Source organism: Diabrotica virgifera, chromosome 3, assembly GCF_917563875.1.
Source record: "Diabrotica virgifera virgifera chromosome 3, PGI_DIABVI_V3a".
In the NCBI taxonomy this organism is placed as follows: domain Eukaryota; kingdom Metazoa; phylum Arthropoda; class Insecta; order Coleoptera; family Chrysomelidae; genus Diabrotica; species Diabrotica virgifera.
In genome coordinates this window covers 183,953,738-183,981,212 of record NC_065445.1, presented here as the reverse complement: position 1 = coordinate 183,981,212, position 27,475 = coordinate 183,953,738, and the positions used below count along the sequence as shown (strand labels likewise).

The window sequence follows — 27,475 nt, the reverse complement described above, 5'->3', positions numbered from 1 at the left end:
CTTTCCCTTACAACCTTTTTAGCCAATTTCCATAATTTTAAAAGCAACAGGTTGTTTTGGATAATACTAAAACATCATCCTGTATAATATTTGTTTGTCAAAAAGGAGATAAACAAATAAACCTAAATTAAAGAAAAACAAAAAGAAATATTGCATCACTACCTTCTCACCATGTATTAATACTATGTATGTGAATAAAAATGATAATTTGACATTTTCGTTGTTTGAGTACATAATTTGACTTTTCGTTCGCCATCGTTATTATTTATTTGTGTTTCTTACACTATTTGTACTTTTTGCATCATCATATTTTACAAAATAGTTTGCCGAATCTACTTGCCAATGTAGCCGCCTGACGTATGTACTTTATGCACGATGGGGCATCACCACATTTCTCAGTTGCTGTTCGTCAACATCTTCATGTAACTTATGGAAATAGGTGGATAGGACGCGGAGGGCCTCATGCATGACCACCTAGATCACCTAATTTTAACCCTGTCGACTACTCCCTATGGGGTCGATTAAAAGAAATGGTTTATCGAGAAAATATCAATACGCGACAAGAACTAAGTAATTGATAAAATTATTGATTCTTGTAGCATTATTAGAAATGCTCCCTTAACTCTCAGGAGGTCTATTAGAAAGTTGTTGATGGTCCGACAAAGATGGATTTAATTTCGAAAATCTGCTATAAATCTCAAAAAAATTTGTTTTATTGTTTTATTTGTTTCTAAAGTCCTTTTATGTATCTATGTATACAATTGTTGTACACAAATACATATTATGTATGGTTAAATTTACTTAAACATGCAAATAAATCCGTTTATGTTCAATGTTCTACATAATATGTATTTTGCCTTTTGAAATATAACTCTGAGAATTCAATAAAATGACACTACCTATGAAACAAATACTATACAGTATACAGGGCGATGTTTTAATATTATTCAAAACAACCTCTTCCTTTTGATATTCTGGAAAATAGTTAAAAGAGTTTTATTATTTACAACGTATAGCACAAGCTGTGAAAGTATTAATACATATGTATAAATTGAATATTTGTTAAAAAAAATAGATTTTGCAAAAAAATTATTATTTTTTAAATCGAAAAAAAAAAATTAATTTACTTCACGAAACGTTTAACACATAGTCAACTTTGATTTTGTTATAAAAAATTAAGTAATCGTGTGGGTAAAAAAATAAATATGCCATTTTAATTGCCTATTTGTGTAATTTGTAAAATTCTTATTAGAGTTTTCAAAAACCATATAGAGGGTGAAATTTTTTCTAAGACCAAAACGAACTAATTCTAGTTTGAATTCTTTTCTAGTTTGAATAAATCAGTTGATTGGGTGGTAACTTTTAAAGTAAATATTTTTTAGAAATAATTAATTTTTGAAATAAAAGTTAATTTTTGTAAATCAAACTTCACTTTACCAAACTTTTAATTCACAGTCAAATTTAATTTTTTTATAAAAAATTAAGTGATCGTGTGGGGAAAAAACAACTATGCCATTTTAATTGCCTAGTTGTCTAATTTGTATTATTAGTAGAGTTTTCAAAAAACATATACAGGGTGAAATTTTTTCTAAGACCAAAACGAACTAATTTTTTAAAGCCGGACCTGATTTTTTTCTAGTTTGAATAAATCAGTTGATTGGGTGGTAATAGTGTAACAATTGACCAAAATAAGAGACACATCGATCTTACCGTTCAAAAATTATGACGAATACAAATTTCTGTAAAAATTAACAACTCGCCCTGTATATTATTAAACAATGGGAGCAGACACGTTTTAATGGTCATTTGTTATTCCCTAGAGGGGCCTCCATACGAAGTAGGAGTATGTACAGTTCCTCATGACTCACCCTGTATCAAAGTGTTTAAAAAATAAAAATTCACAACTCGGAAAACAATCATGGAAATACAGTGGAACCCCGATAACTCGGCCCCCGATAACCCGGAAGTCCGGCTAACCCGGACCGATTTTCATCAGACAAACGTTCCAACAATAAAAATGTATGTAATATAATATTTGAGAGATAATGTGTATTTGTGAAATTTGAACTATACGATAGTAAAAATGACTCATGGCACACGGTGGCAGAGCGACGTTCATTGACTCGGATTATCGGAAACAACAGGCACCTGTATTCCTTTACTTATTTCAAACTGTCTAACATTGTTCAAAAAAGACTAAAAGACTATTTAAAAAATTATTTTTTAAACAATGGTCTTAGTCTCCACTGTTCTTAAATAACTTAACATTATTCCGATTGTGACCGTATTGTGTGTAGTAGAATCGTATTTTTCGCTTCCGTTCGTAATCGTGCTTCAGGTAGGTTTATGTTTGCGTGTTTTTTTGTCTACGCATGAGTTTTTTACCAAGAAATGAACAATACTATATACTCTATACAACTATACGTAATTTAGATGTGCACTGTGCATATATATTTCATGTTATTTCAATTATAACGGAGTTTATCTGTAAGTATATAGTCGAGGAAATGAAGCATTTTGGCTCGCAATTTTTTCGTCCAGCATGGATTTACTTGAAATTTTCACAGAAGGTAGGGAATAGTCCAAGGATCATTTTCTATATCATGCCGCTGTACGCTAAAACCTTGGGGGTGGTTTCCACCCCATATCGGGGGCGGGAATTTTTTATTACATTTTAACCATGCAAATCGATGTAAAAAGTAATTCTAGGAAAAAATGTTTTTACATTTTCTTCGTAAAACTAATATTTTTTGAGTTATTCTCGCTTGAAAGTAACAGTTTTTCGATGAAAAAATCGACTTTTTTAGAGGGTTTTTTGAGAATACCTCGAAAAATATGCATTTAATCAAAAAAACTGTAGAAATCAAAATTGTATCTTTGGGAAACACAAGCCAAATTATTTTTCTGTAATATCTTTAAGACCAAAACAAACCGAGATACGGCATGTTAAAAGTTAGCTTTTTTCGTCAAATGCATAATTTGAAATATTCAAAGCAAAATAACGGAAAAACTTTGCATTTTTCGAGGAAAACTTGAAAAATCTTTTTTGAAGTATACAGTTAGACCTTTCAGAAAATAATAATAAAAAGATTTTATCCTGAAAATTAAGCGACTTATGATAAGCGACTTATGATAAAAAAAAGGTCGGTACCTGCTTTTCTCTATGAAAAAATCAGTGAAAACAACCCCCTAACTACCTCCTAATTAAAAATTGGTCTCTACCTTTCGAAAATTCCTTTTATATTTATATTATCAATACACACAAGAAGTTTGACCTATTTAAAAGGCCCAATTTTAGAAAAATTGGAGTTTAAAGGAAAATTAATTTTTTGGAATTTCCCATTTTTCACCTTTTACTTCAAAATAACTCCGAAAATACTGGAGATACGAAAAAAATGATGGACTACTAAATTGTAGCTTTTTTAATAACTAAAATTTCCTTGTGCATAGATTTTCATTATAATGAACAGTTAGCGAGATATAGCTATTTAAAACCTCTACTTACGAGCAAACACACCCTTATTCGAGCCCTTTAAACCCACCCTAATTAAAAACTAAGGGATCTTACGGAATTTAATTTACACAGTCTTATAACTCTTTAAAAATACTACAAAGTCATTTTTGAAAAAAAAATTTATTGCCAAAAATGAAGGAGCTGTGTTTATAAAACGATTTTTTTTTTCGAAAAATTCGGATAGTCCGCTTATGGATAATTTTCAGTGTATGTATAATACCACAGAACCGGTTCGTATACTGGAAGATGACTATAAAACTATTTGTATTTGTATATATTTGTAAATTCGTATTTTTGCGTAAATAAATGTTTTTGTAATTCTTTAATTCTACTTGTTTTTCTGTATAGATCTATTAAAATATCTACTTATAAAAACTGTAATGTTATTAAGGGTGTTTTTTAAGGGTTGAAATATTATGATATTATATGATAAAGTATAAAACAATCATTATTTAACCAATCAAAACCAAATTTTACCCATATTAAAGTTTACAATATTTTTATATAATTTTTGACAATTAATAAGGGGTAGTAGGCTATTGATTATATTCAAAATAAGATAGCTAAAAGGAACTACAACGTTAACGGGATTTTATTATTTGATATGGTCAATGGACATCTATATATGAAAAAACCGCGGAGTGCTACCATTTAAAGGGGTGCGTTTTTGAGAAACAGGTGAATTAGTCCCTGGGCACAGGTTACATTAGGGTGAGTTCTATGCACTTTTGGTACAAATACGTCTACATAAAAATTATTCCTGGTTAAATTTCCTATCTAAATATAACTTTTTAAAGTCAAAGATACTTTTTTTTACAAAAATATATTCAAAAGAAAAAGCACAAAGAAACCCAAAAGAAAGAAATTTGGTTTTTGGTCCCATAACTTTTGTCCACGGGGATATAGGTATAGACATTGCTTCACAGAAAAAGAACTTACATATTTTTTCTTTAAAATGATGTTTGGTGGAGGTCATTAGGATTTACAGTTTTCGAAATATGATTTTTTAAAGTTCGCCACTCACAGCAATTTCGGGCAACTTTCCTTGTTATTTCGCAAATATTGTTCTGTAACTTTTTTCTACGTAACTTTAGGTATAGGCAATGGTACACGTAATAGGAATAGAAATCAATTATCTTTAAAATGGTCTACTGTATAACGTTGTACGACTTTTTTTTAAAGAGATTATGGTTTTTCAAGCTTTTATACTTTTAACGATTTTTTTTATAATATAACATAAAATAAAATAAAATTATTATATAATATATTATATAATACCTAATATAAAAAATATATTATTTTTTACATTTTTTTACGATTATTTTTGAAATTTCTCATTATAACTTTTTTTTTCTTGTACATGAATATACTATCTATATATTGCGCAACAAAGAGGGCTTACTTTCTCTTCTTTAAAATGGTGTATCATCTATATTTAAATACCTAATGGAAACCGAGTGATTCTTGGATATTTTTTTAACAGTATTATTTAAAATTATTTCTTTTCCAAAAATTTCATAAACATTAGTCTTAAAAAACATCACTTTAGTTAAAATTAATTAAACGTTGACATTTAAAAAATTTTACAAATCAAAGTCCATCTCTTCGTTAGCATTAGCTTCAATATCTTCCTCTGACACCTCAGTTATCTTAGAGTTCCCACAAATTAGTACCCATGCACATGCACCCTTTGCAGAATATTGAACAACTTATTCCTATCTTTCTACAACCGCAGTTTTTTGTACATCCTTTGGTACATTTACATGCTATTTTTTCAAGCAAAGGTTGTGGTGCAGGAGCTTTGACAGTAAATATTGGAATTAATCCATATTTTGAAGTTTGCCCCGCCGAGTCAAGTGAATCCAAAGTATTACCTATAAAAAATAAGATTCAATCATAACACACAATCACATAAAAAAGTCATAATGAGGAATTTAAAAAATAATCCTAAAATCAAAAATCGTTGCAAGTACTTATTACAATTTGAAAAAGCATATCTTATTCAAAAATAACCCTAGAATTTTTTATAATACACCATTTTAAAGTAAACAGAATAAGCTTTCTTTTTTATTATGTAATATATACCATATAGAAAAAAAGTTATAATGGGAAATTTAAAAATAATCGTAAAAAATATAAAAACTCGTTAAAAGTATAAAGTCTTGAAAAAGATAACCTCTTTAAAAGAAGTCGTACAACATTATACAGTAGACCATTTTAAAGGTAATTGATTTCTATTCCTCTTACATGTACCATTGCATATACCTAAAGTTACGTAGAAAAAAGTTACAGAACAATATTTGCGAAATAACAAGCAAAATTGTCCAACATTGCTGTGAGTGGCGAACTTTGAAATATCATATTTCAAAAACTGTAAATCCTAATGACCTCTACCAAACATCATTTTAAAGAGAAAATATGTAAGTTTTTTTTCTGTGAAGCAATGTCTATACCTATATCCCCGTGGACAAAAGTTATGGGACAAAAAACAAAATTTCTTTCTTTTGGGTTTCTTTGTGCTTTTTCTTTGAATATATTTTTGTAAAAAAAGGTATCTTTGACTTTAAAAAGTTATATTTAGATAGGAAATTTAACCAGGAACAATTTTTATGTAGACGTATTTGCACCAAAAGTGCATAGAACTCACCCTAATGTAACCTGTGCCCAGGGACTAATTCACCCGTTTCTCAAAAACGCACCCCTTTAAATGGTAGTACTCCGCGGTTTTTTCATATATAGAGATTCATTGACCATATGAAATACTAAAACCCCGTTAACGTTGTAGTTCCTTTCTATAGTACATAATCTAGATATAGAATATGAAGTACAGGGTGAGATGATCCTAATCCCAAATTTTTATGTAAATCGATGCAAGCCGAAATTATTCTTTTAGGATAAGTAAATTATTTATATATAGCTCTAACAAAGTTGGTTTAAAGGGTTGAAATATTATGATAGTATATCTTAAAGCATAAAACAATCATTATGTAACTAATAAGAACCAAATGTTGACAATATTAAAGTTTAAAATGTTATTTTATAATTTTTTTCAATTAGGGGTAGTTTTCACCCTTAAAAAAACAAAAGCGTACAACGGTTCAATATAGAAAATGAACTAGAGGGTGTAATGAGCATAATCCCAAATTTTTGTACAAATCGATGCTGGACGAAAAAATTGCGAGGTTTTGCCATTTTCTCAGCTTCATTTCCTCGACTAATACCCTATTTTATTAATTTTTAACATATTCTCCGGCTAACCAGGATTTTCGATAACCCGGATCGGCCGCGGTCCCGATTAATCCGAGTTATCGAGGTTCCACTGTACTCATATAGGGGAGTGCATATAGATTTTAACTTCGGAGAAAATCAAACAAGATAGAACTTTTTGTAATTTCATTAAGAAATGTTTAATAAACAACATATCAAAAAGTTCTACTCGAGCAGTGGGTGCTTCATTTTTTATTAAACAAATGAACTACGAAGTTTGATGTTTTTTTAAATAACTCCGAAAATAAAAATTTTAGAACAAAACTGACTTGACCATTGAAAAATTCAGAAAATTTTACAAAAAAAAACCTTATATAAAGAATTTTCTAAAATTAAATCTGTACTTTCTATAATTTTTTATTTCTAACGCTAAAGTCACCCTTCCCACAAACATTGGCGCACTGTAAACTAGCGTACGGCGAAGTGCACGGTTGAGTTTTTTAAATGTAATTCTTTAACTAATGGATCAAATAAAATTTTAAAAATTGAACCTAAAAGAAGAATAATTAAGCTATCTTATGGTTATAATAAAAAGAATTAAAATTTATGGGCATAAGTACGGTGGGGGCGGAAAATGAGCCTTACATGAATTTTGTTTAAAAATGATTGAAAAATGTGTAACTAATACAATTTTTCTTATAAACCCTCAAATTTGCACAACTTACCTCTTAAGCATTGTACTAAATGATGTTTTATTAAAAAAAAATCTTAAAAATTTAATTCAAATGATATGACGTCTTAAAAAATTAATTTTTGAAATCTTCGTAGTTTTATAGAATTACCACCACTGTAAGACGGTATTACTCAAGTTTGAACAGTTTTATAAGTGTTTTTTAAAGATTAGGATGCAATCTTTAAAATGCATTAAATTATTTTACTTTAGAAACGAAATAGACTATTTCTTTTTGAGAAAATTAAGAAAGATAACAAAAATGTAATATAAAAACCGAAAATTCCCAGCTAAAAAATGTTTATATAAAGTGATCAAAACTTTTTTCTGTAAAACTTACCTAAAATACATTTAATAATAAACTTCAACAATAATAAATGTTCAGCAAAAAATTTTTTTTTGGTTCTTATACAGTATGTCTGCGTAACTTGGAACCTATTGATAACTTTTTTATTATCAGTTTTACGAAAAAAGTTATTCTTTATAAAATACTCTGAATCGTATATACTCAAAGATGCAATCATCAAATATAAAATTTAATGAATTTTATACGAGGTATGTCAAAAAATATGAATGTCACTCAAGAGTAAAGTATCGTTAAATTTAACAATATCGAAAATTGTTATTAAGAAAAGTTGTTTGGAATTAAAAATTTGTTTTGGTGTTCAATTACATCCTTCTAATTAAAGTATTGTGAATAATAAAGGCATTTAACTCTTAAGAAAAATTCATATTTTTTACATACCTTGTATAAAATTAAAAAAGTTTAATATCTGATGGTTGTATCTTAGAGTTTAGACCAGGAAGAGCATTTTATGAAGAATAACGTTTTTTCGTAAAAGTGATAATAAAATAGTTCACATAATTGCAATAAAATGATGATGAGTATCCGTAATTTGAGAAAAAATTCAAAAATTTTTTTCGATTAGAATAATGTAATTGTATATTTAAACATAGTTTTTAATTTCAAACAACTTTTCATAATAGCATTTTTTGATATTCTGAAATATAAAGGTACTTTACTCTTTAACGAAATTCATATTTTTTACATAACTCGTATAAAATTGATAAAATTTGATATCTGATGGTTGAGTTTTAGATTTTTGACTATCCAGAGCATTTTATAAGGAATAACTTTTTTTCGTAAAATTGGTAATAAAAAAGTTTCCATGTGGTTCCTAGCTACGCAAACATACTGTATAAGAGCTTCTGTATAAGAATTTTCAAATTGCAATGCCATATTCGGATTTAGTATAATCAAAAACAAATTAGAAACATATTTGATCAAAGTAAAATGATGAATTTAACGATATTTTTAAAATTATTAATACAAAACAATTGTTATTGTTTAAACAATTAATAAACAATTAGCGGCCAAATCCGCGAGTAGAACTTTTTACTTTAACATGTATATAAACTAACAAAAAAAGTTTTAGAAAAATATAAGCTTGTTTGAACTTTTCCGAAACAATGCATATTTTCGTTCTAATTGCACTCCCCTAATAGTATAAAACTCAAACAATCATACTCTAGCGTTTTTGAGGTCGCTGAACAGGAATATCGTGTAGGCGAAGCTGGTGCCCGGTCCTTCGTGATCTCCGGGAGTTTTATGAAAATTCGTTATGAAAATAGTTGAAATTTATTATCTTGGGGTTTTTGATTATACCTCCGGGTATTAAATGCATTTAAAAAAATTATATAATAAAAATAACTTCTGTTACTGTTACTCACTGTTGAATTTTCTAACGAATCTCCATTAAACTCCAGGAGACTATGTATATATCGGGCACCAGGTATATTCGATGCAATATTCGTGTCTAACGATCTCAAAAAAATCAATTATGAGTAAGCCTTTTCTTTTCTTTTAGAATCTTTTTCTCATCTATTTAGAAAATGAACTCAGATTTATAAATAATTCCTCATTAGTGGAGTCACTGAAGGTTTTCACCTCCGATTTCGTTGAACCTTCATCGATTTTCATGAAAATTGGTGAGTAGTTAGAAGATACTTCAAGTAACAAAGGTGTCATGATACCAACTTGCTCTTTTACCCTGGGGGTGGATGCCACCCCTTCTCGAGGGTGAAATTTTTTTTATTAAAAATAATACCATAAATCGATAGAGGGGCAACTTCTAAGCAAAATGTGTTATATAAAGTTATTAACACACATCAATACTTTTTGAGTTATTAAATATCAAAGATTTTATTTTTTCTTAAAAAAAATGCATGCTTTAAATCTGTTTTTCACGTTTTACTCAAAAACTATAAGATTTTTTAAAAAAGTTATAATTTACAAAATTAAAGATAATAAAAATTTAATACAATTCCTACTTAAAGAACTAAACTAATGTTATTTCAAAGTGAGTTATGGGTAATTGAATGTATATTTTTTTCGACGAGTACACAAATCTAAGTATTCAAGCTTACATAACGGGAAAACGATGCATTTTATAGAATATACTTGTTAGGTACTTGTCAAAGTACTTCAGAATACCTATCAAACGAGCTCCAGTAGAAGCTAATAGCATCACAATTAGGAAAGTTATGATGAAAATAAGAGATCCCTTTCGATTATTTTAGGAAAACGTGAAAATAAAACATACGCCATTTCCACAAAAGTTAAAATTTGTAGTAATCCTTACAAGAATTTCTTTAGGTTAACATAGTTAATAATTTCAACAATTTTGACCAGTTTAGAAGGCATATTTTTGAAAAAAAGATATAATTTAAAAAAATCAGAATTTTTAAAATTATCGTACTTTTCATTTTCTTTTGATAATAACTCCAAAAATACTCAATATACGTAACAAATGATATATAACTAAATTTTAGTTTTTTCTGTTTAAAATACTTTATCCGTTTTACTATTTTCGTAGAGTAAAAAATAACCGAGATAGAAACGTTTAAGGTTTCAATTCTGCTGCGAGAACCATGTAAACGGGGCCATTTAACCTTTTATTTTTAAAAAAGTAAGAGGCTTAAAAGACTAAATTTGACGTTTTTTAATAGCTCTGGGAATCATCTTTTAAGTAGTTTTTAGGTGAACCTGATATCTTAAAAATTAACGGAGTTATTTACCAAAAAGCAATAACATTTTATGGAAAAATTTTTAAAAGATAAATTTTGGAACATTTTTGGTGCATAAATTTTAATGTTATCAACTTGTTCTAGGGCTTATCTATCAAGATATTTCTAAGAACTTTGACAGATATTTAATAAGTTTATGTTATTAAATGCGTAAGTTTCCCGGTATTTAAGCTTGAATACTTAGATTTGGGTACTCGACGAAAGAAATATACATTAAATTACCCATAACTCACTTTTAGTTAACATTGAAAGGTTTTTCTAGTAAGAAGTTTATTTGCTTCTTTATTAGCCTCCATTTTGATGATAATAACTTTTTTGTAAAAACTTATAGTTTTTGAGTTATTTATGAAAAATCGGTTAAAAACATGCATTTTTCTTACGAAAAATTAAAATCTTTGATCTTTAATAACTCAAAAGGTTTCGACTTATTTTAATAACTGCATATAAAAAATGTTGCTCATAATTTGTCCCTCTATTGAATTGTGGGGTTATTTTTAATAAAATAATTCTCTGATGTTTGGGAAAAAGGGCTTAAGTCAGAATTTAGCAAAAAATTTTTTTGATGCCTTCTGGACCAAAAAAATCTGCTCTTTTTATTGGTACAAAAGGTTTAAGTCTACCACATTATTATTCAAAGTTATTCACGATGATATGAAGGTCCCAAACATGATTGTTCAAAATGGTATGGCAAAAAGACTTAAGTCAATTTACGTCTCTTGTACCATATATTGGAGAATAACTGCTATGATCTAGAAGGCATATGTCTTGACATAAGCCTAGCTGATCTTAATTTATTTTTGGTTGTTTGATCAATAGGTAAATGTTTTTATAAAAATATTGTGTATACACCGAAAAATAAAAGTTTTGGCTACTAATAAATAATAATATTGACATTAGTTATATTTTTATTACTTATTAAATAGTTGTCTATTTTCTAGCACAGCACTTTTTTTATTTTAGTTGTATAGGCAAAATAGGGCAAAATAAGTAGACCATGACATAACTAAGTAAAATCTCCAGTGGCGGAACGCTGCGTGGGGGACAAATGTTGTCATGCGTCACAAAAAAAATACAAACTGTGACTTTGACCCCTTAAAACTACCTTCATCGCCAACTCTGGTTTCCGTCCCTGGAGATTTTGCTTAGTTACGCCATGATCTACTTACTCCCAAATTTTGGTTCATTATCTCGATCACGAACGTCACAAAAAATTCCTTATAATTTTTATATTCACCCCTGCCCCCACCCCTTTGTCGGCCATGCAACGTTCCGCCCCTGGAGATTTTACTTAGTTACGTCATGGCCTACTTATTCCCAAATTTTGGTGCATTATCTCAATCACGAGCGTCACAAAAAAAAAATAAAAACCGCGAATTTGACCCCTTATAACTACCCTCATCCCTTCCTCTGGTTTCCGCCCCTGGAGATTTCGCTTAGTTACGTCATGATCTACTTATTGCCAAATTTTTGGCGCACTATCTCAATCACGAACGTCGCAAAAAAAACCTTATAATTTTTATATTCACCCCTACCCCCACCCCGTAGTCGACCACGCAGCGTTCCGCCCCTGAAGATTTTACTTAGTTGCGTCATGACCTACTTATTAACAAATTTTGGTGCATTATCGATCAAGAGCGTCACAAAAAAAAAATAAAAACCACGACTTTGACCCCTTATAACTACCCTCATCCCCCACTCTGGTTTCGGCCTCTGAAGATTTTACTTAGTTATGTAATGGTCTACTTATTCCCAAATTTTGGTGCACTATCCCAATCACGAACGTCATGAAAAACCCCTTATAATTTTTATATTCACCCCAACCCCCACCCCTTTGTCGGCCAGGCAGCGTTCCGCCCCTGGAGATTTTAATAAGTTACGTCATGACCTACTTATTCCCAAATTTTGGTGCACTATCTCGATCATGAGCATCACAAAAAAAAATAATAAAAACCGCGAATTTGACCTCTTATAACTACCCTCGTGCCCCACTCTGTTTCCGCCCGTTGGGGAAAGTCATGTACACAACTAACTCAACATATCCCCGTATAGTTTTTCCATATTACTTATCACGCACAAAATCCGCTTCTAGCTCTCCGACTATCACTTTCAATGGTAGATACATAAAAATATAGATATAGAAAAGTTGCGGTCTGTAGGTCTTAAGTCAGTAAATAGTAAGATCTATATGTCTTAAGTGCATTTAAAATATTAAAAATCTACGAAAATCGTCTTCTTGCTATAATTATCATTTTATTATGGTACATTGAATGGTACTATTGTACTAAATTGGTTAAAGGTAACATGTGCGATTTATAACAATTTTTGAAACATTCAAGTATTCCCCCTGTAAACTTTGATTTTATGACTTAAGCCCTTTTTCCCAAACATCAGAGAATTGTCCCCCCCGAGGAGGGGTGGCATCCACCCCCAGCTTAAAAGCGCAAGTTAACACCATGTCACCTTTGTTCCTTGAGATATCCTCTAACAACTCACCAATTTTCATGCAAATCGATGGAGGTTCAACGAAATCGGAGGTAATAGCTCATATCCACCTTCAGTGACTGCACTACATATGTATTTATTTTTTAGTGGTCTTTTTATTTTGGTGCTATTTTTAATGGTTGTTAGCACACTCTACGATTTCTATTGCAACAAAGTGGGACTCAGTAAGCATATTTTAGTAACTAAGGTAAGCAATTATTTTAAATATATCTTCATTTCAGAAGTCTATCATCCTCTATTAGTAGCGTTTTCAGCAATTACAAACACAAACAATATTCTTAGAGTATCATCAAAACCTTCTGAAGAAACAATACAAATATTCAGTGGTTTTAGAATAATCAGTGTCACTTGGGTTATAGCAGCACATGGTGTTCAATCTTTTACAACAATGATGATTCCCGCTATGAATATGGATTATGCTCTTTCTGTAAGTTCATTTATTAAGCCTTATCTATAGCAATAGGTCTTGGACCCAACATTTAAAACAAATTATTACCCCCCATATGAGACTTTTTTTATTCATTTGTTTATGTCGAGTCGGACACCATTTCTATTTCAGAAAATTTTCGGAAGGGGCCGTTTCGTTTATATAGAGGTTTCTAAAACTTTGGTGTGTCCGACAACTGGAGTACCCTTAATAATTGGTCAGACAATATTACCAGTTAATTGTAAATATTTTTATCAAACAATCCTGCAAAAATCAGCTGCGAGGATATACATTTTATGGATCTTTATGATGCGTGCCCTACCCATAGATATAATAACACGTAGATTAGGCAAGATCCAAAAAATAGCGTACCGCGGAGCAGTTCGGGTCGGTGGTCTATCTATCTCTCTCTAGAATATAATGGCCGCTGCCTCTGTGTCTGTGTCGTTCCATTACTCCCACCTCTTGGTAGATACGCTCACACTTGTACGACAGACAAAGATAGCTAGATCACCGTACTTGATATTGGCGTTACACCCCGATGCATTGAGTGGCATATCCCTAGCCTGGTCTACAGCGCCGGATAAAGAGGCGGGCGAGCCGGGTAACCGCCCGGGGCGCAAAATTTTAGGGGGCGGCAAATTTTTGAGGGATGCCGATATAATATTGTTATGACAGTTCCGTAGATTGATCCTACATTGAAAAAGTCCCTTGACGTAAAAGAAGAAGTAGTCACTTACGAGAATGTTCTGGATGTCATGGAATAACCCAGAAATGTCTGGTGACGTCCAGAACGTCAGAAATGTATATAAACATACGTGTTTGACATTTTACAGTTCAGTTGTAATTGAGTATTTAAAGTTGATAGTTGTCATTGAGTTTGTATTGTAATTGAAGTTAAATAAAGTATTTTAAAGAAGTTGTAACATTGGTGAGAGCGGTGGGATTGAAGACATAACTACATTTTGAATGGTTAACACGAGATCAACAGAATTTAAGAAAGAAATGGATAAGTCCGGACCCCCAGAATGGTTTTTACAAATGAAAGCAGATGAAGAGAAACGTAGGCAAGAAGAAAATATAGAGGAAGAGAAGCGTAGACAAGAAGAGAAAGAGGACAAGGAGAAGCGTAGGGAGGCGAAGGAGAAGCTTACCCGTTGTCCTAGGTGACCCGTTGTCCTAGGTGAGCGACGAAAAACGACGCGACGCGATGCGATGCGTTGCGATGCGATGCGACCAGTAATTCACGCGACGTGTGGCTTATGTAGCGTCGCATCGCGTCGCTTTCTATCACTCAAACCAGGACAAACGTGACGATGTCAATTATTCATTCCTATTATTAAGTGTGGGGAAGTATACGGCAGTGTTACTGGAAAATTCATATTTTAAATACTTAGCTAAAAAATTCCATAAACGAAAAAGAAAAACAACAAATGTCATATATTTAGAACGAGTAAATTTGGAGAGTTTAATCATTTATATCCGAAATTAATGAAATAATATACGTTGGTTTAAAGAGTATTGTGGCTTATTCACTTTCGATTATACCAGCGTTTCTCAACCTTTTACCCTTTGCGACCCAATTTTCCATAATTATTTTCGCCGCGCCCCCCCTCGTTCAATAATTTTGACAAAAAACAGTAAAATCTTACTTTTTAGTATTGAGTGCTCTTTATGATTATAACTCCTATTCAGTGTTCATGTGTATTTTATTTTTTATTTTGTCAGAGTTTTGTTTTGCTTCGATTTTAGTAAATTAGTTAATGATGTTAGTGTATTTTTTTATGCTCACGCCCCCCCATTACTAAAAGCGCGCCCCCCTAGGGGGGCGCGCCCCACAGGTTGAGAAACGCTGGATTATACCATTACAGCTGTTAAACTCAGTATTAATAACTGAGCTATCAATAACTATCAATATAAGTAATTTTCAAAAACCAAATTCTATTGAGGAGAGGCTGTTACTGACTTTAAGGTATGTTAATGAAAAAACACTGGTACTATATAGTTATTATTACTTTTTATGTATTTAACAAACTATTGCGTAGCATAATTTGAATTGAAAAAAGCAATGGGGCGTCACACTGTGTCGTGTCTCGTCGCGATCAAATCAAGTTCGCACTTCGTCGCGTCTTGTCGTAGACTTATTAACCCGAAAACGTAGGCCATACACAAATACAACCATTACTTGATATTTTAGCGACGCGTCGCGTCGTGTCGCGTTGTCGCGTTTGTCGTTCACCTAGGACAACGGGTGAGCGACAAACGCGACAACGCGACACGACGCGACGCGACGCGAAAATATCAAGTAATGGTTGTATTTGTGTGTGGCCTACGTTTTCGGGTTAATCAGTCTACGACAAGACGCGACGAAGTGCGAATTTGTTTTGTTCGCGACCAGACACGACGCACTGTCAGTGTCAAGTACAAGTTGCTTTTTTCAATTCAAATTATGCTACTCAATAGTTTATTAAATAAATAAAAACTAATATGTATAGTACCAGTGTTTTTTCATTAACATACCTTAAAGCCAGTAGCAGCGTCTATATAATCGAAAGTGCATGGTAATAAGCCACAATACATTTTAAACGAACGTGGATTATTTATTAATTTCGAATATAAATGATCTTCTTCTTAAAGTTCCATCTCCTAGCGGAGGTTGGATATCATAATGGCTATGGTCACTTGGTTGGCTGCTGCTCTGAACAGTTGATATAAATGATGAAACTCTCCAAATTTATTTCGCTCCAAATATATGATATTTGTTGTCTTTCTTCTTCGTTTATGGAATTTTGTTAAAGCTAAGTATTAAATATGAATTTTCTAGCAAAACTGCCGTACATTTCCCCATACTTAAGATTAGGAATGAATTGACATCGTCACGTTTGTCCTAGATTGAGCGATGGAAAGCGACGCTACATAAGCCACAGGTCGCGTGAATTACTCGTCGCATCGTATCGCATCGCACCGCATCGCGTCGCGTCGTTTTCCGTCGCTCACCTAGGACAACGGGTCAGACAAGAAGAGGAGGAGAGGCGTAGAAAAGCAGAGGTAGAAATGATAAATAGTTTAACCCAAATTCATGAAAATTTTCAATTAGAGGTAAGCCAACTTAATAATAGAATAGACACATTAGATGAAAAACAAAACTCTATGGTCAATAAAATACAGCAGCAACAAAATTCTTTAGTTAATTTAGAGCAACAACAAAACGATTTGAAATCTAATTTAGAAAGACAAATAGTTGAGTTACAAACCAAAATGAATACCCAAGCTTCATTATCACATATTTCAGTAACTAATATCGACTCTGAACAAACAGCCCCTTCATCTTCGATAGTGTATCCAGGTACCGTCAGAACGAGCAAAATCTTAAAACCACCGACATTTGATGGCCAAACAGCATGGGAAACTTATCGTTTTCAATTCGAAGCTGCAGCTAGAGCAAATGGCTGGAATGAGAACGAAATGGCAGCTTCCTTGGTGGTGTCGCTTCGAGGTCAGGCAGCGACCGTTTTGCAATTTCTTCCCCAGGATGCACCCAATTATACCTCTCTCGTACAAGCTTTAGAGACAAGGTATGGCCAGCAACATCTGAAGCAGGTTTTTCAAAGTCAGCTGAAAGTTCGATATCAAAAACATAATGAGAGCCTGCAAGAATTTGAAGCCGATATTAAAAGATTATTACATTTGGCATATCCTCAGGCACCAAGAGATTTTCTGGAACAAATCGGTATACAGGCTTTCATAGATGGACTGCATGATATCGAAATGCAACAGGCAATCCGATTACAACACCACAAAACGCTAAATGGAGCACTAGTTTCAGCCCAGGAGTTTGAAACGGCTAAAAGTATTTCAAGATCTCGCCCAAGATTAAAAGAAATAAGATTTCGAGAAGATGAACAAGTACCTACCACAGATAATCAACAACCTATTTTGTCCCAGATGTTGAACATACTCCAAAATCTTCAACAAAATCAACAAAAAGCTGAAAATCAAAACAGAAGATGTTTTAACTGCGGAAGAATTGGACATTTGCAGGCCAATTGTAGAAGCCGATCCCAAGCGAGAAAAGAAGAATACAAGAATGATGTCAGAAGGTCGCCTAGATCGACATCCAGAAGCCCATCATATAGTCCTACTAGAAATATTAGTAGAGATAGGTATGTAAGAAGTCGATCTCCCACAACTGACCACATATATTCAAACAATAGCCAGGGAAACGAATAAAAGTCGACACTAAGGGGCGGGCGTCGGCTGAATGTAATAAAAGCCCCCAAATTCGCAGTTATACTTTAAACAAAAATGAACAGAATTTATTACTTAAGGGCTACGTTGACAATCAAAAATGCACTTTTCTTATTAATACCGGTGCAACAAGATCTTTTGTTCGCAAAGAACTTCTGAACAGAAAACTACAGCCTTCTAAAACAAACTTAGTTCTTGAAACAGCTTCAGGTCAAACTCTTCCAATTCATGGAGAAGTAACGGCGACCATAAAGATTGGCAACACCTTGATAAAACACATATTTCTTGTAGCCGATATTAAAGATGAATGCATTCTTGGAATGGACATTATGCAAAACAAATTTATCATAGATCTTCAAAATAAAATTTTGTTTATTGAAAATGAAGAAATAGTCCTAAATTTTGAAGAGTCGATACCTCAAGTAAGAGTTATAGTTAGTGAAGATACAGAAATTCCTCAAAATTCTGAAAGTATAGTCCTGGCGAGACAAGTCAAAAACCTGAAGGTTTACATTTCGGCGTTGTTGAAAGCGAGGAACTTGTTAATGACGGAATCTTGATAGCCAGATGCCTCGTGAATGTAGATGAGATGATTCCAGTAAGGGTTGCTAATTTGTCCAAAAAACCTTTAAAGTTTAAGAAAGAACAACAAATAGCACTCTGTACGCCAATAGAAAAAATAATCAAGTGCGAAAAATATTTGAAAAAGAATACAGCCTTAAGTTACCAACTTGACGCTAACCTGGCGAAAGAACTGATAAAAAATGTTGATCACTTAACAACTGATGAAGTAGAAAAAGTTAATGAATTTATTAATGAAAACTACGACATTTTTGAATCCGAGAAAGCTACAGGGCGTACTAGTCTAGTTCAGCATAGAATCGATACTGGAGATGCAAGACCAATTCGTCAAGCTCCACGGAGATTACCGTTTGCTAGACAAAAAGAAGTTGAAAATATAATACAAGACATGATAAGTTCCGATATCATCGAAGAAGCTTCGGGCCCCTGGTGTTCACCGGTAGTCTTAGTAACGAAGAAAGACGGATCTACTCGTTTTTGTGTAGACTACAGAAGATTAAACCACGTTACACAAAAGGACAGTTATCCATTACCACGAATAGATGATACACTAAACACTTTATCAGGTGCTAAATGGTTTTCGACTCTAGATTTAAAAAGCGGTTACTGGCAAGTAGAAGTACATCCTGATGATCGAGACAAAACAGCTTTTTCAACTGGCCGTGGTCTCTACAGGTTTCAAGTTCTACCATTTGGTCTTTGTAATGCTCCAGCTACGTTTGAACGCCTGATGGAAATGGTTTTAAGAGGACTTACTTGGAAAACATGTCTAGTATATCTTGATGATATAATGATTATGTCCAAAACCTTTGATGAGCACCTGAAAAACTTAAGCGGGGTATTTGACAGATTGCGAAATGCCAACTTAAAGCTTAATTATAAGAAATGTTCACTATTTCAAAGAGAAGCGTACTATCTAGGACATATCGTTTCAGCAGATGGAATTAAAACTGACCCAGAGAAGATTTCAGTTATTAAAGATTGGCCTAAACCAGGAAATAAAAAGGAAATTAGAAGTTTTCTTGGGCTCTGTTCATATTACCAAAATTCATAAAAGATTTTGGCCGCATCCCTAAGCCCCTTTATCGACTAACCGAAAACAACAATGAGTTTGACTGGACGCCGGATTGTCAAAATGCTTTCGTAGATTTAAAAAAAAAACGACTTACAACAGCACCTATCCTAGCCTATCCACGAGAAGATGGAAAATTTCTGTTAGATTGTGACGCATCTCAGCATGGTATTGGCGCTGTATTATCACAAGAACAGAAAGGCGAAGAAAAAGTTATTGCATATTTTAGTAAAACAATAGGAAAGGCAGAGCAGAATTATTGCGTTACCAGAAAAGAGCTCCTAGCTATTATAAAAGCCCTAGAACACTTTCATACCTTTCTTTATAACAGAAATTTTACAATTAGAACAGACCATAGTGCTTTGCAGTGGTTAATGAATTTTAAAAAGCCAGAAGGACAAGTGGCTCGATGGATAGAGAGACTCCAACAGTATAACTTCGACATAGTACATCGAAAAGGGCGTCTCCATAACAATGCCGATATTCTTTCTAGGCGACCCTGTTTAGAACGACAATGCCAGTACTGTAAAAGACTTGAAGAAAAAGAGAGCATAGCCGAAGAAGTAAGTCTTTGCATGACCACGGTTGAACAGGAAGAGGATAATGATCAGTCTTCTTTGGAAAACATTAAGAAAAGTCAAAAGAAAGATAATGACTTAAAAGTCATACGAGAATGGGTTAAAAATGGAGTAAGACCTATTTGGCAGGAAATATCCAAATACAGTGGAACTATAAAGGCGTACTGGGCTCAATGGGAATCTCTATATCTTTCGAATGGTCTGTTATATCGGAGGTGGGAAAGTACAGATGGAGTACGTATAGTTCAACAAGTGATACTGCCAAAATCGCACATTAAAAGTGTGTTGCAAGAACTTCATAGCAGCCTGTCTGGAGGACATTTTGGAGTAAAAAGAACACTGGCCAGAATTCGAGACATATTTTATTGGATAAATTGTCGCCGAGATGTAGAAGCTTGGTGTAAGAAATGCGATTTATGTAACGGAAGAAAAGGTCCTAAAACAAGAAGTCGTGGTAAAATGGCACAATATCTTTCCGGAGAGCCTTTTGAACGACTTGCAGTAGATATTCTCGGTCCACTCCCGCTGACAGAGAGAGGAAACAAGTACTTAATGGTTGCAATAGATTATTTTTCGAAATGGCCTGAAATTGCACCCCTTCCTAATCAAGAAGCGACTACAGTAGCAGAAGCATTTATAACACACGTCATATCAAGACATGGAGTCCCTTTAGAGTTGCATTCTGATCAAGGTCGAAATTTTGAATCAGAATTATGGCAAGAATTAATGAAAATCTTGGGTATTAAGAAAACTCGAACTACGCCTCTCCATCCACAATCAGACGGAATGATCGAAAGACATAATAGAACTATTTGTCAATATCTTTCAATGTTTGTTGCTGATAATCAAAAAGATTGGGATACCCTAATTCCTCTGTTCTTGTTAGCCTACAGAAGTTCCGAACATGAAGCAACTGGTTATTCTCCATCGATGATGATAGTTGGAAGAGAAATGAAGCTTCCTCAAGATCTTATTTTCGGAAGATTGCCTCCCTGCGAAGAAAAACCTTCATCCCTGACCTACGTTGAAAACTTAAAAGAAAGATTGGAAAAAGTCTACGAATTTGCTCGTAAAAGTTTGAAGCTCCAAAGTGATAGAGCCAAGTCCAGGCTCGATATGCATGCTACTGGGACAATTTTCGAAAGAGGCGACCCAGTATGGCTATACAATCCCACACGCAAGAAAGGACTTTGTCCGAAACTCCAACGAAACTGGGAAGGCCCGTACACCGTTTTGAAGAAAATAAATGATCTAGTCTACCGCATCCAGTTTTCAGCTAGAAGTAAACCCAAGGTAGTTCATATCGAGAGATTAGCCCCATATCATGGAACTGATCCACCCTGTTGGCTTCAACCAGACCCTGATAGACCAGTTATTCGAGCCGAATAACTATAAAGGAGGGAGCAGTGTTATGACAGTTCCGTAGATTGATCCTACATTGAAAAAGTCCCTTGACGTAAAAGAAGAAGTAGTCACTTACGAGAATGTTCTGGATGTCATGGAATAACCCAGAAATGTCTGGTGACGTCCAGAACGTCAGAAATGTATATAAACATACGTGTTTGACATTTTACAGTTGAGTTGTAATTGAGTATTTAAAGTTGATAGTTGTCATTGAGTTTGTATTGTAATTGAAGTTAAATAAAGTATTTTAAAGAAGTTGTAACAATATATTATTATATTATAATTAAAACATTGTTTACATTTATTACTTTTTTAGACTTTATAGATTATTTTTGGGCTAATAATATTCCTAAGAAAATTATTAAATAATTGTAACAATACGAAAACTATTTTAAAATAATGCAATGCAACCTAAAAATTGCTATGGCTTTTAAAGGTCATTTGTCAGGCACCTATACCTACCTATCACTTTTATGGTAACAATGTTATACTTAAAATACACGAAGATCAGATTTAAAAAGTATAAGTATCAACAACTTTATGAATAGTCAGTGATATTATTATACTGGCGCTTGTCATCATAGCCTCAATGGTTAAATATAGTCCGTCCACTATAACTTTTTCCATGCGGTACGATTCATTTTCAATCAAATTAAGTCAAAACATAAATTGAAACGAACGTCGATGTGTATATACATTTTGTATACTGTATACTAGATACTACACACATCGGCGTACGTTTCACTTTCTGTTTTGACTTAATTTGATTGAAAATTTTTTGCTCAATTAGAAATCCAATGAAATCAATTAATTTGTGGTCATCTGATTGAATACAACCAATAAAACCAACATTATACTGAAAACAGATCCCATGGGCTGTTTTCACTCAATCATGTAGCTATGGATACTAGTCCAGGGCGGATCTGTTTTGAGATGGACGTTGAGAAGTGACTCAATTTTTTTTGCAGAAATTGCTTGAAAATAACTCAAATAATATTATTTGAGTTATCCTCCCACTAAAAATGGTCCGGAACATTGTTTAAATAATCAAAATGTCAAAATATGAAGGAAAATTTCGATTTTTTTATTGGTTTTTTGATTATAACTTTAAAACTAGTCATTTCTGAGAAAAGTTGTACTGACATAAAAGTTGCGTAATTAAATTTTTTACAATACAGAATTGGTTAAAAATTTAAAAAATAGTCTCCCTTGTGGCAAAATAGCAACAATTGCGAAAAAAAAACATACAAAAACAAGTATTCGCATTTTACGTTTTTCAACGATTTACGCTACACTTAGGACCTTCATATTTTACCCAGAAAAACTTTATGATATAGTAAAACCACACTGTAAATTTCATTAAGATGGGTTAAATAGATTTTGCAAAATAAATTTTGCAATCCAGCTTTCGCAAAAAAAATTAATTTTTTTAAAATGTTTCAGGACTGAAAATAAAGCAGATAGTAAGTTGAATCTTTTTTTGCTTATAGAAGTGTACTGTACTTACCTTTCATCTGCAATTTTCAAAATTAAAATCGATTAATTACCACGGCGTCAGGAAATTTTTTAAATAAACATTAATTTTTGGTGCTACGCGCAGGACAGCGGTGTTCGATTCACACAAGTCGATTTCCACCAAAATTTCTTCTAAACTTTAGCTAATATATTATTTTCTTACTCTATATTTTATTGTATTTTAATATTTTGATTCCACAAAAATCAAACTAATTTTATTATTGTTTGTGAAATATTGTTTAAACAATTGCATATGTTCAAAAATAATAAACTTCTATTCTCTAAGTTAAAATATATTAACAAAGAAAGTTTGTGTTAAAAAAAGTGTTATTTCAAAAGATAGAGTATGTGTTTTTATTTTGCAATAAACAAATTTATTTATTTATATCGAAATGTAATAAAAATTAAAATGTATCAAGCATTATCAAAGGTCATTGGAATGCCCAATCAGAGCAAACTATCCGCTGTCCTGCGCGTAGCACCAATAATTAATGTTTATTTAAAAAATTCCTGACGCCGTGGTAGTTAATTGATTTACCCGTGTTGAGCTGCCCCCCCCCCCCCACTTGCAAAAATTAAAAAACAAATAGCCCTGATTTATGAGCTATTTATGAGCTCTCATATTCCGCAGACTAAAAATTTTGAGCTCGTTCCACTGAGCAGGAATTTAATACCCTAGTGGGGGGGGGGCTGAGTCAGCCCCCCCCCCCCACTACTTAAAAATAGGAATATTGAATCGGTTTTTGCGGCAGAATTACGAGCTATTTATGAGCTCTTGAAATTATATAGTTTCGATTTTTGAGCTCATCCCCTTCACCCCCAAACAACCCTTTAATTGATTTAACTTAAGAGAAAGATGCTGAGAAAACTTAAAATATATCGTATTGCGGATAAGAGCATTTCGATTATTGAGCTACAACCCCTTCGCAAGAAAACCACCCTATCTTCCCGGCTTAAGAGAAAGTTGTACTTAAAATGCATTAAACTAATTATTTGGCGACTACATATCATTTAATAATTTATAACCTTCCAAATTACGCGCATTTAGATCAGTAAATTGCAATTTATTTTGTATAGTGCAGTCACTGAAGGTAAAAATCAACGATTACCTTCAATTTCGGTGAACCTTCATCGATTTTCACGAAAATTGGTCAGTAGTTAGAGGATACGTCAAGAAACAAAGGTGACATGGTACCACCTTGCGCCTTTACCCTGAGGGTGGATACCGCCCCTTCTCGGGGGTGAAAATTATTTTATAAAAAATAAATGCACAAATCAATAAAAGAACAAATTAAAAGCAAAATTTATTATATAAAGTTAATAAAATAAGTCAATACTTTTTAAGTTATTAAAGATCAAAGATTTTAATTATTTGTGAAAAAAATGCATGTTTTGAAGAGGTTTTTTGTAAATCACTGAAAAACTTTAAGTTTTTACAAAAAAGTTAATAGTAGTTTAAATCGTATAGTTTATATTCTAAGAATAAACTCTTAAATCACGCGTCTTTCGATTATAGAGCTACAACCCCTTCGCAAGAAAACGACCCCATATTCCCGGCTTAAGAGAGAGTTGTTCTTAAAATAATTTAAATTAATTATTTGGCGACTACATATCGTTTAATAATTTATGATCTTGCAAAATATACGCATCTCAATTATTGAATTGCCATTTTCTTTCTATAGTGCAGTCACTGAAGGTAAAAATCAACTATTACCTTCGATTTCGGTAAATCGCCATTTATTTTCACGAATTGACAATAAGAACTTGGGGTTTTAGCCTGGGGTATATGTCACCCCTTCTCGGGAGTGAAAATTGCTTAATTAAAAATAACCCCACAAATCGAGAGAGGGACAAATTGTAAGCAAAATTTGTTATATAATGTGATTAAAATAAATCAATACTTTTTGAGTTATTAAAGATCAAATATTTTAATTTTTGGAAAGAAAATGCATGCTTTAGAGCGATTTTTCATAAATGACTAAAAAACGTTTTTACAAAAAAGTTTTCATCACTAAAATTGAAGCTAATAAAAAATATAATAAATTGCTTACTTGAAAAACCCTTTAATGTTAATTTAAAGTAAGTTATTGGTAATTAAATGTATATTTTTTCCGCGACTGTTCAAATCTAAGGGTTCAAGCTTAAATAACGGGAAAGAGATGCATTTTATAACACTTAGGTACTAAATACTTGTCAAAGTACTTAGAAATACCTATGAAAAATAAGATCCAGAAAAAGTTGATAGTATTAAAATCCGCTCACCAATTTTCGTGAAAATGAATGGAGATTTACCGAAATCGAAGGTCATAGTTGATTTTTACCTTCAGTGACTGCACTATAGAAAGAAAATGGCAATTCAATAATTGAGATGCGTATATTTTGCGAGCTCATAAATTATTAAACAATATATAGTCGACAAATAATTAATTTAAATTATTTTAAGTACAACTCTCTTTTAAGCCGGGAATATGGGATGGTTTTCTTGCGAAGGGGTTGTAGTTCAATAATCGAAAGGCGCGTGATTTTAGAGTTTATTCTTAGAATATAAGCTATACGAATTAAACTACTATTAACTTTTTTAAAAACTTACAGTTTTTCAGTGATTTACAAAAAACCTCTTCAAAACATGCATTTTTTTCACAAATAATTAAAATCTTTGATCTTTAATAACTTAAAAAGTATTTACTTATTTTACTAACTTTATATAATAAATTTTGCTTTTAATTTGTTCTTTTATTGATTTCTGCAGTTATTTTTTATTAAATAATTTTCACCCCCGAGAAGGGGCGGTATCCACCCTCAGGGTAAAGGCGCAAGGTGGTACCATGTCACCTTTGTTTCTTGACGCATTCTCTAACCACTGACCAATTTTCGTGAAAATCGATGAAGGTTCACCGAAATTGAAGGTAATCGTTGATTTTTACCTTCAGTGACTGCACTATACAAAACAAATTGCAATTTACTGATCTAAATGCGCGTAATTTGGAAGGTTATAAATTATTAAATGACATGTAGTCGCCAAATAATTAGTTTAACGCATTTTAAGTACAACTTTCTCTTAAGCCGGGAAGATAGGGTGGTTTTCTGGCGAAGGGGTTGTAGCTCAATAATCGAAATGCTCTTGATTTAATAGTTTATTCTTAGAGTATATAAGCTATAGGAATTATATTCGCAATACGATATATTTTAAGTTTTCTCAGCATCTTTCTCTTAAGTTAAATCAATTAAAGGGTTGTTTGGGGGTGAAGGGGATGAGCTCAAAAATCGAAACTATATAATTTCAAGAGCTCATAAATAGCTCGTAATTCTGCCGCAAAAACCGATTCAATATTCCTATTTTTAAGTAGTGGGGGGGCTTACTCAGCCCCCCCCCCCCACTAGGGTATTAAATTCCTGCTCAGTGGAACGAGCTCAAAATTTTTAGTTTGCGGAATATGAGAGCTCATAAATAGCTCATAAATCAGGGCTATTTGTTTTTTAATTTTTGCAAGTGGGGGGGGGGGCAGCTCAACACGGGTAATTGATTTGAATTCTGCAAATTGCAAACGAAAGCTACAGTAACACTTCTATACGCAAAAAAATTTCAACCTGCTATCTGCTTTATTTTCAGTCCTGTAACATTTTGAAAAAATGAATTTTTTTTGCGAAAGCTGGATTGCAAAATTTATTTTGCAAAATCTATTGAACCGATTTTAATAAAGTTTGCAGTATTGTTTTACTGTATCATAAAATTTTTCAGGGTGAAATATGAAGGTCCTAAGTGTAGCGTAAATGGTTGAAAAACGTAAAATGCGAATACTTGTTTTTGTATGTTTTTTTCGCAATTATTGCTATTTTGCAACAAGGGTGACTATTTTTTAAATTTTTAGCTAACTCTATATTGTAGGAAATTTAATTATGCAGCCTTTATGTCAGTACAACTTTTCTCGGAAATAAATACTTTTAAAGTTATAATCAAAAAACCAAGACAAAAATGGAATTTCTCCTTCATTTTTTGACATTTTAATTATTTAAACAATGTTCCGGACCTTTTTGAGAGGGAGGATAACTCAAATATTATTATTTGAGTTATTTTCAAGCAATTTCTGCAAAAAAATTTGAGTCACCTCTCAACGTCCAAATGTACTAATATTTTTACAGATGCGCCCTGGTCTATACCTACATTTCGTTTCATTTCGATTTTGACATTTCAAATATTCAATATGTCACGATTTGGTTGTAATACTGATGAGAATATTAATGAAATTATCGAATCAAATATACCAAAGAATACTGTTTACAGTAAAAAATTTGTATGGAAAGCGTTTATGGACTTTTTCAATGATAGAAAATATGAATTCCAGCAAAAAATTTTCTATCCGAATAACCCTCGAACATTGATAAATGCTCAAAAATTTTTTAACAACTTTCTCAAGCTTGTTGCTTACAGGCAACAGACCTCCGCCTACGGCGTCGGTCTGTTTCCAAGCAACAAGCTTTCGAAATCTGTCAAGGTTGCCAGGTCAAAAAACTAAAAATCACCAGACAATTGCTTCAAAAGTTGCCAGATTTTGTTAAAAATCACCAGATTGTTATGAGTATGCGCAGTAACGAAAAATGTGTTACTGCG

The 27,475-nt window shown here is 32.5% G+C and overlaps 1 protein-coding gene across 2 annotated transcripts in view; it reads left to right on the top strand.

Annotated features, from left to right (window-relative positions):
- LOC114336198 (nose resistant to fluoxetine protein 6-like) overlaps positions 1–27,475 on the top strand; it is a 151,852-nt gene that overhangs the window by 45,346 nt on the left and 79,031 nt on the right. For both annotated transcript variants that reach the window (XM_050645732.1, XM_050645733.1), the window contains exons 5-6: positions 13,128–13,204; positions 13,262–13,467. In XM_050645732.1, coding sequence (XP_050501689.1) covers positions 13,128–13,204; positions 13,262–13,467 — 283 coding nt within the window. The remainder of the gene's footprint in view (positions 1–13,127; positions 13,205–13,261; positions 13,468–27,475) is intronic.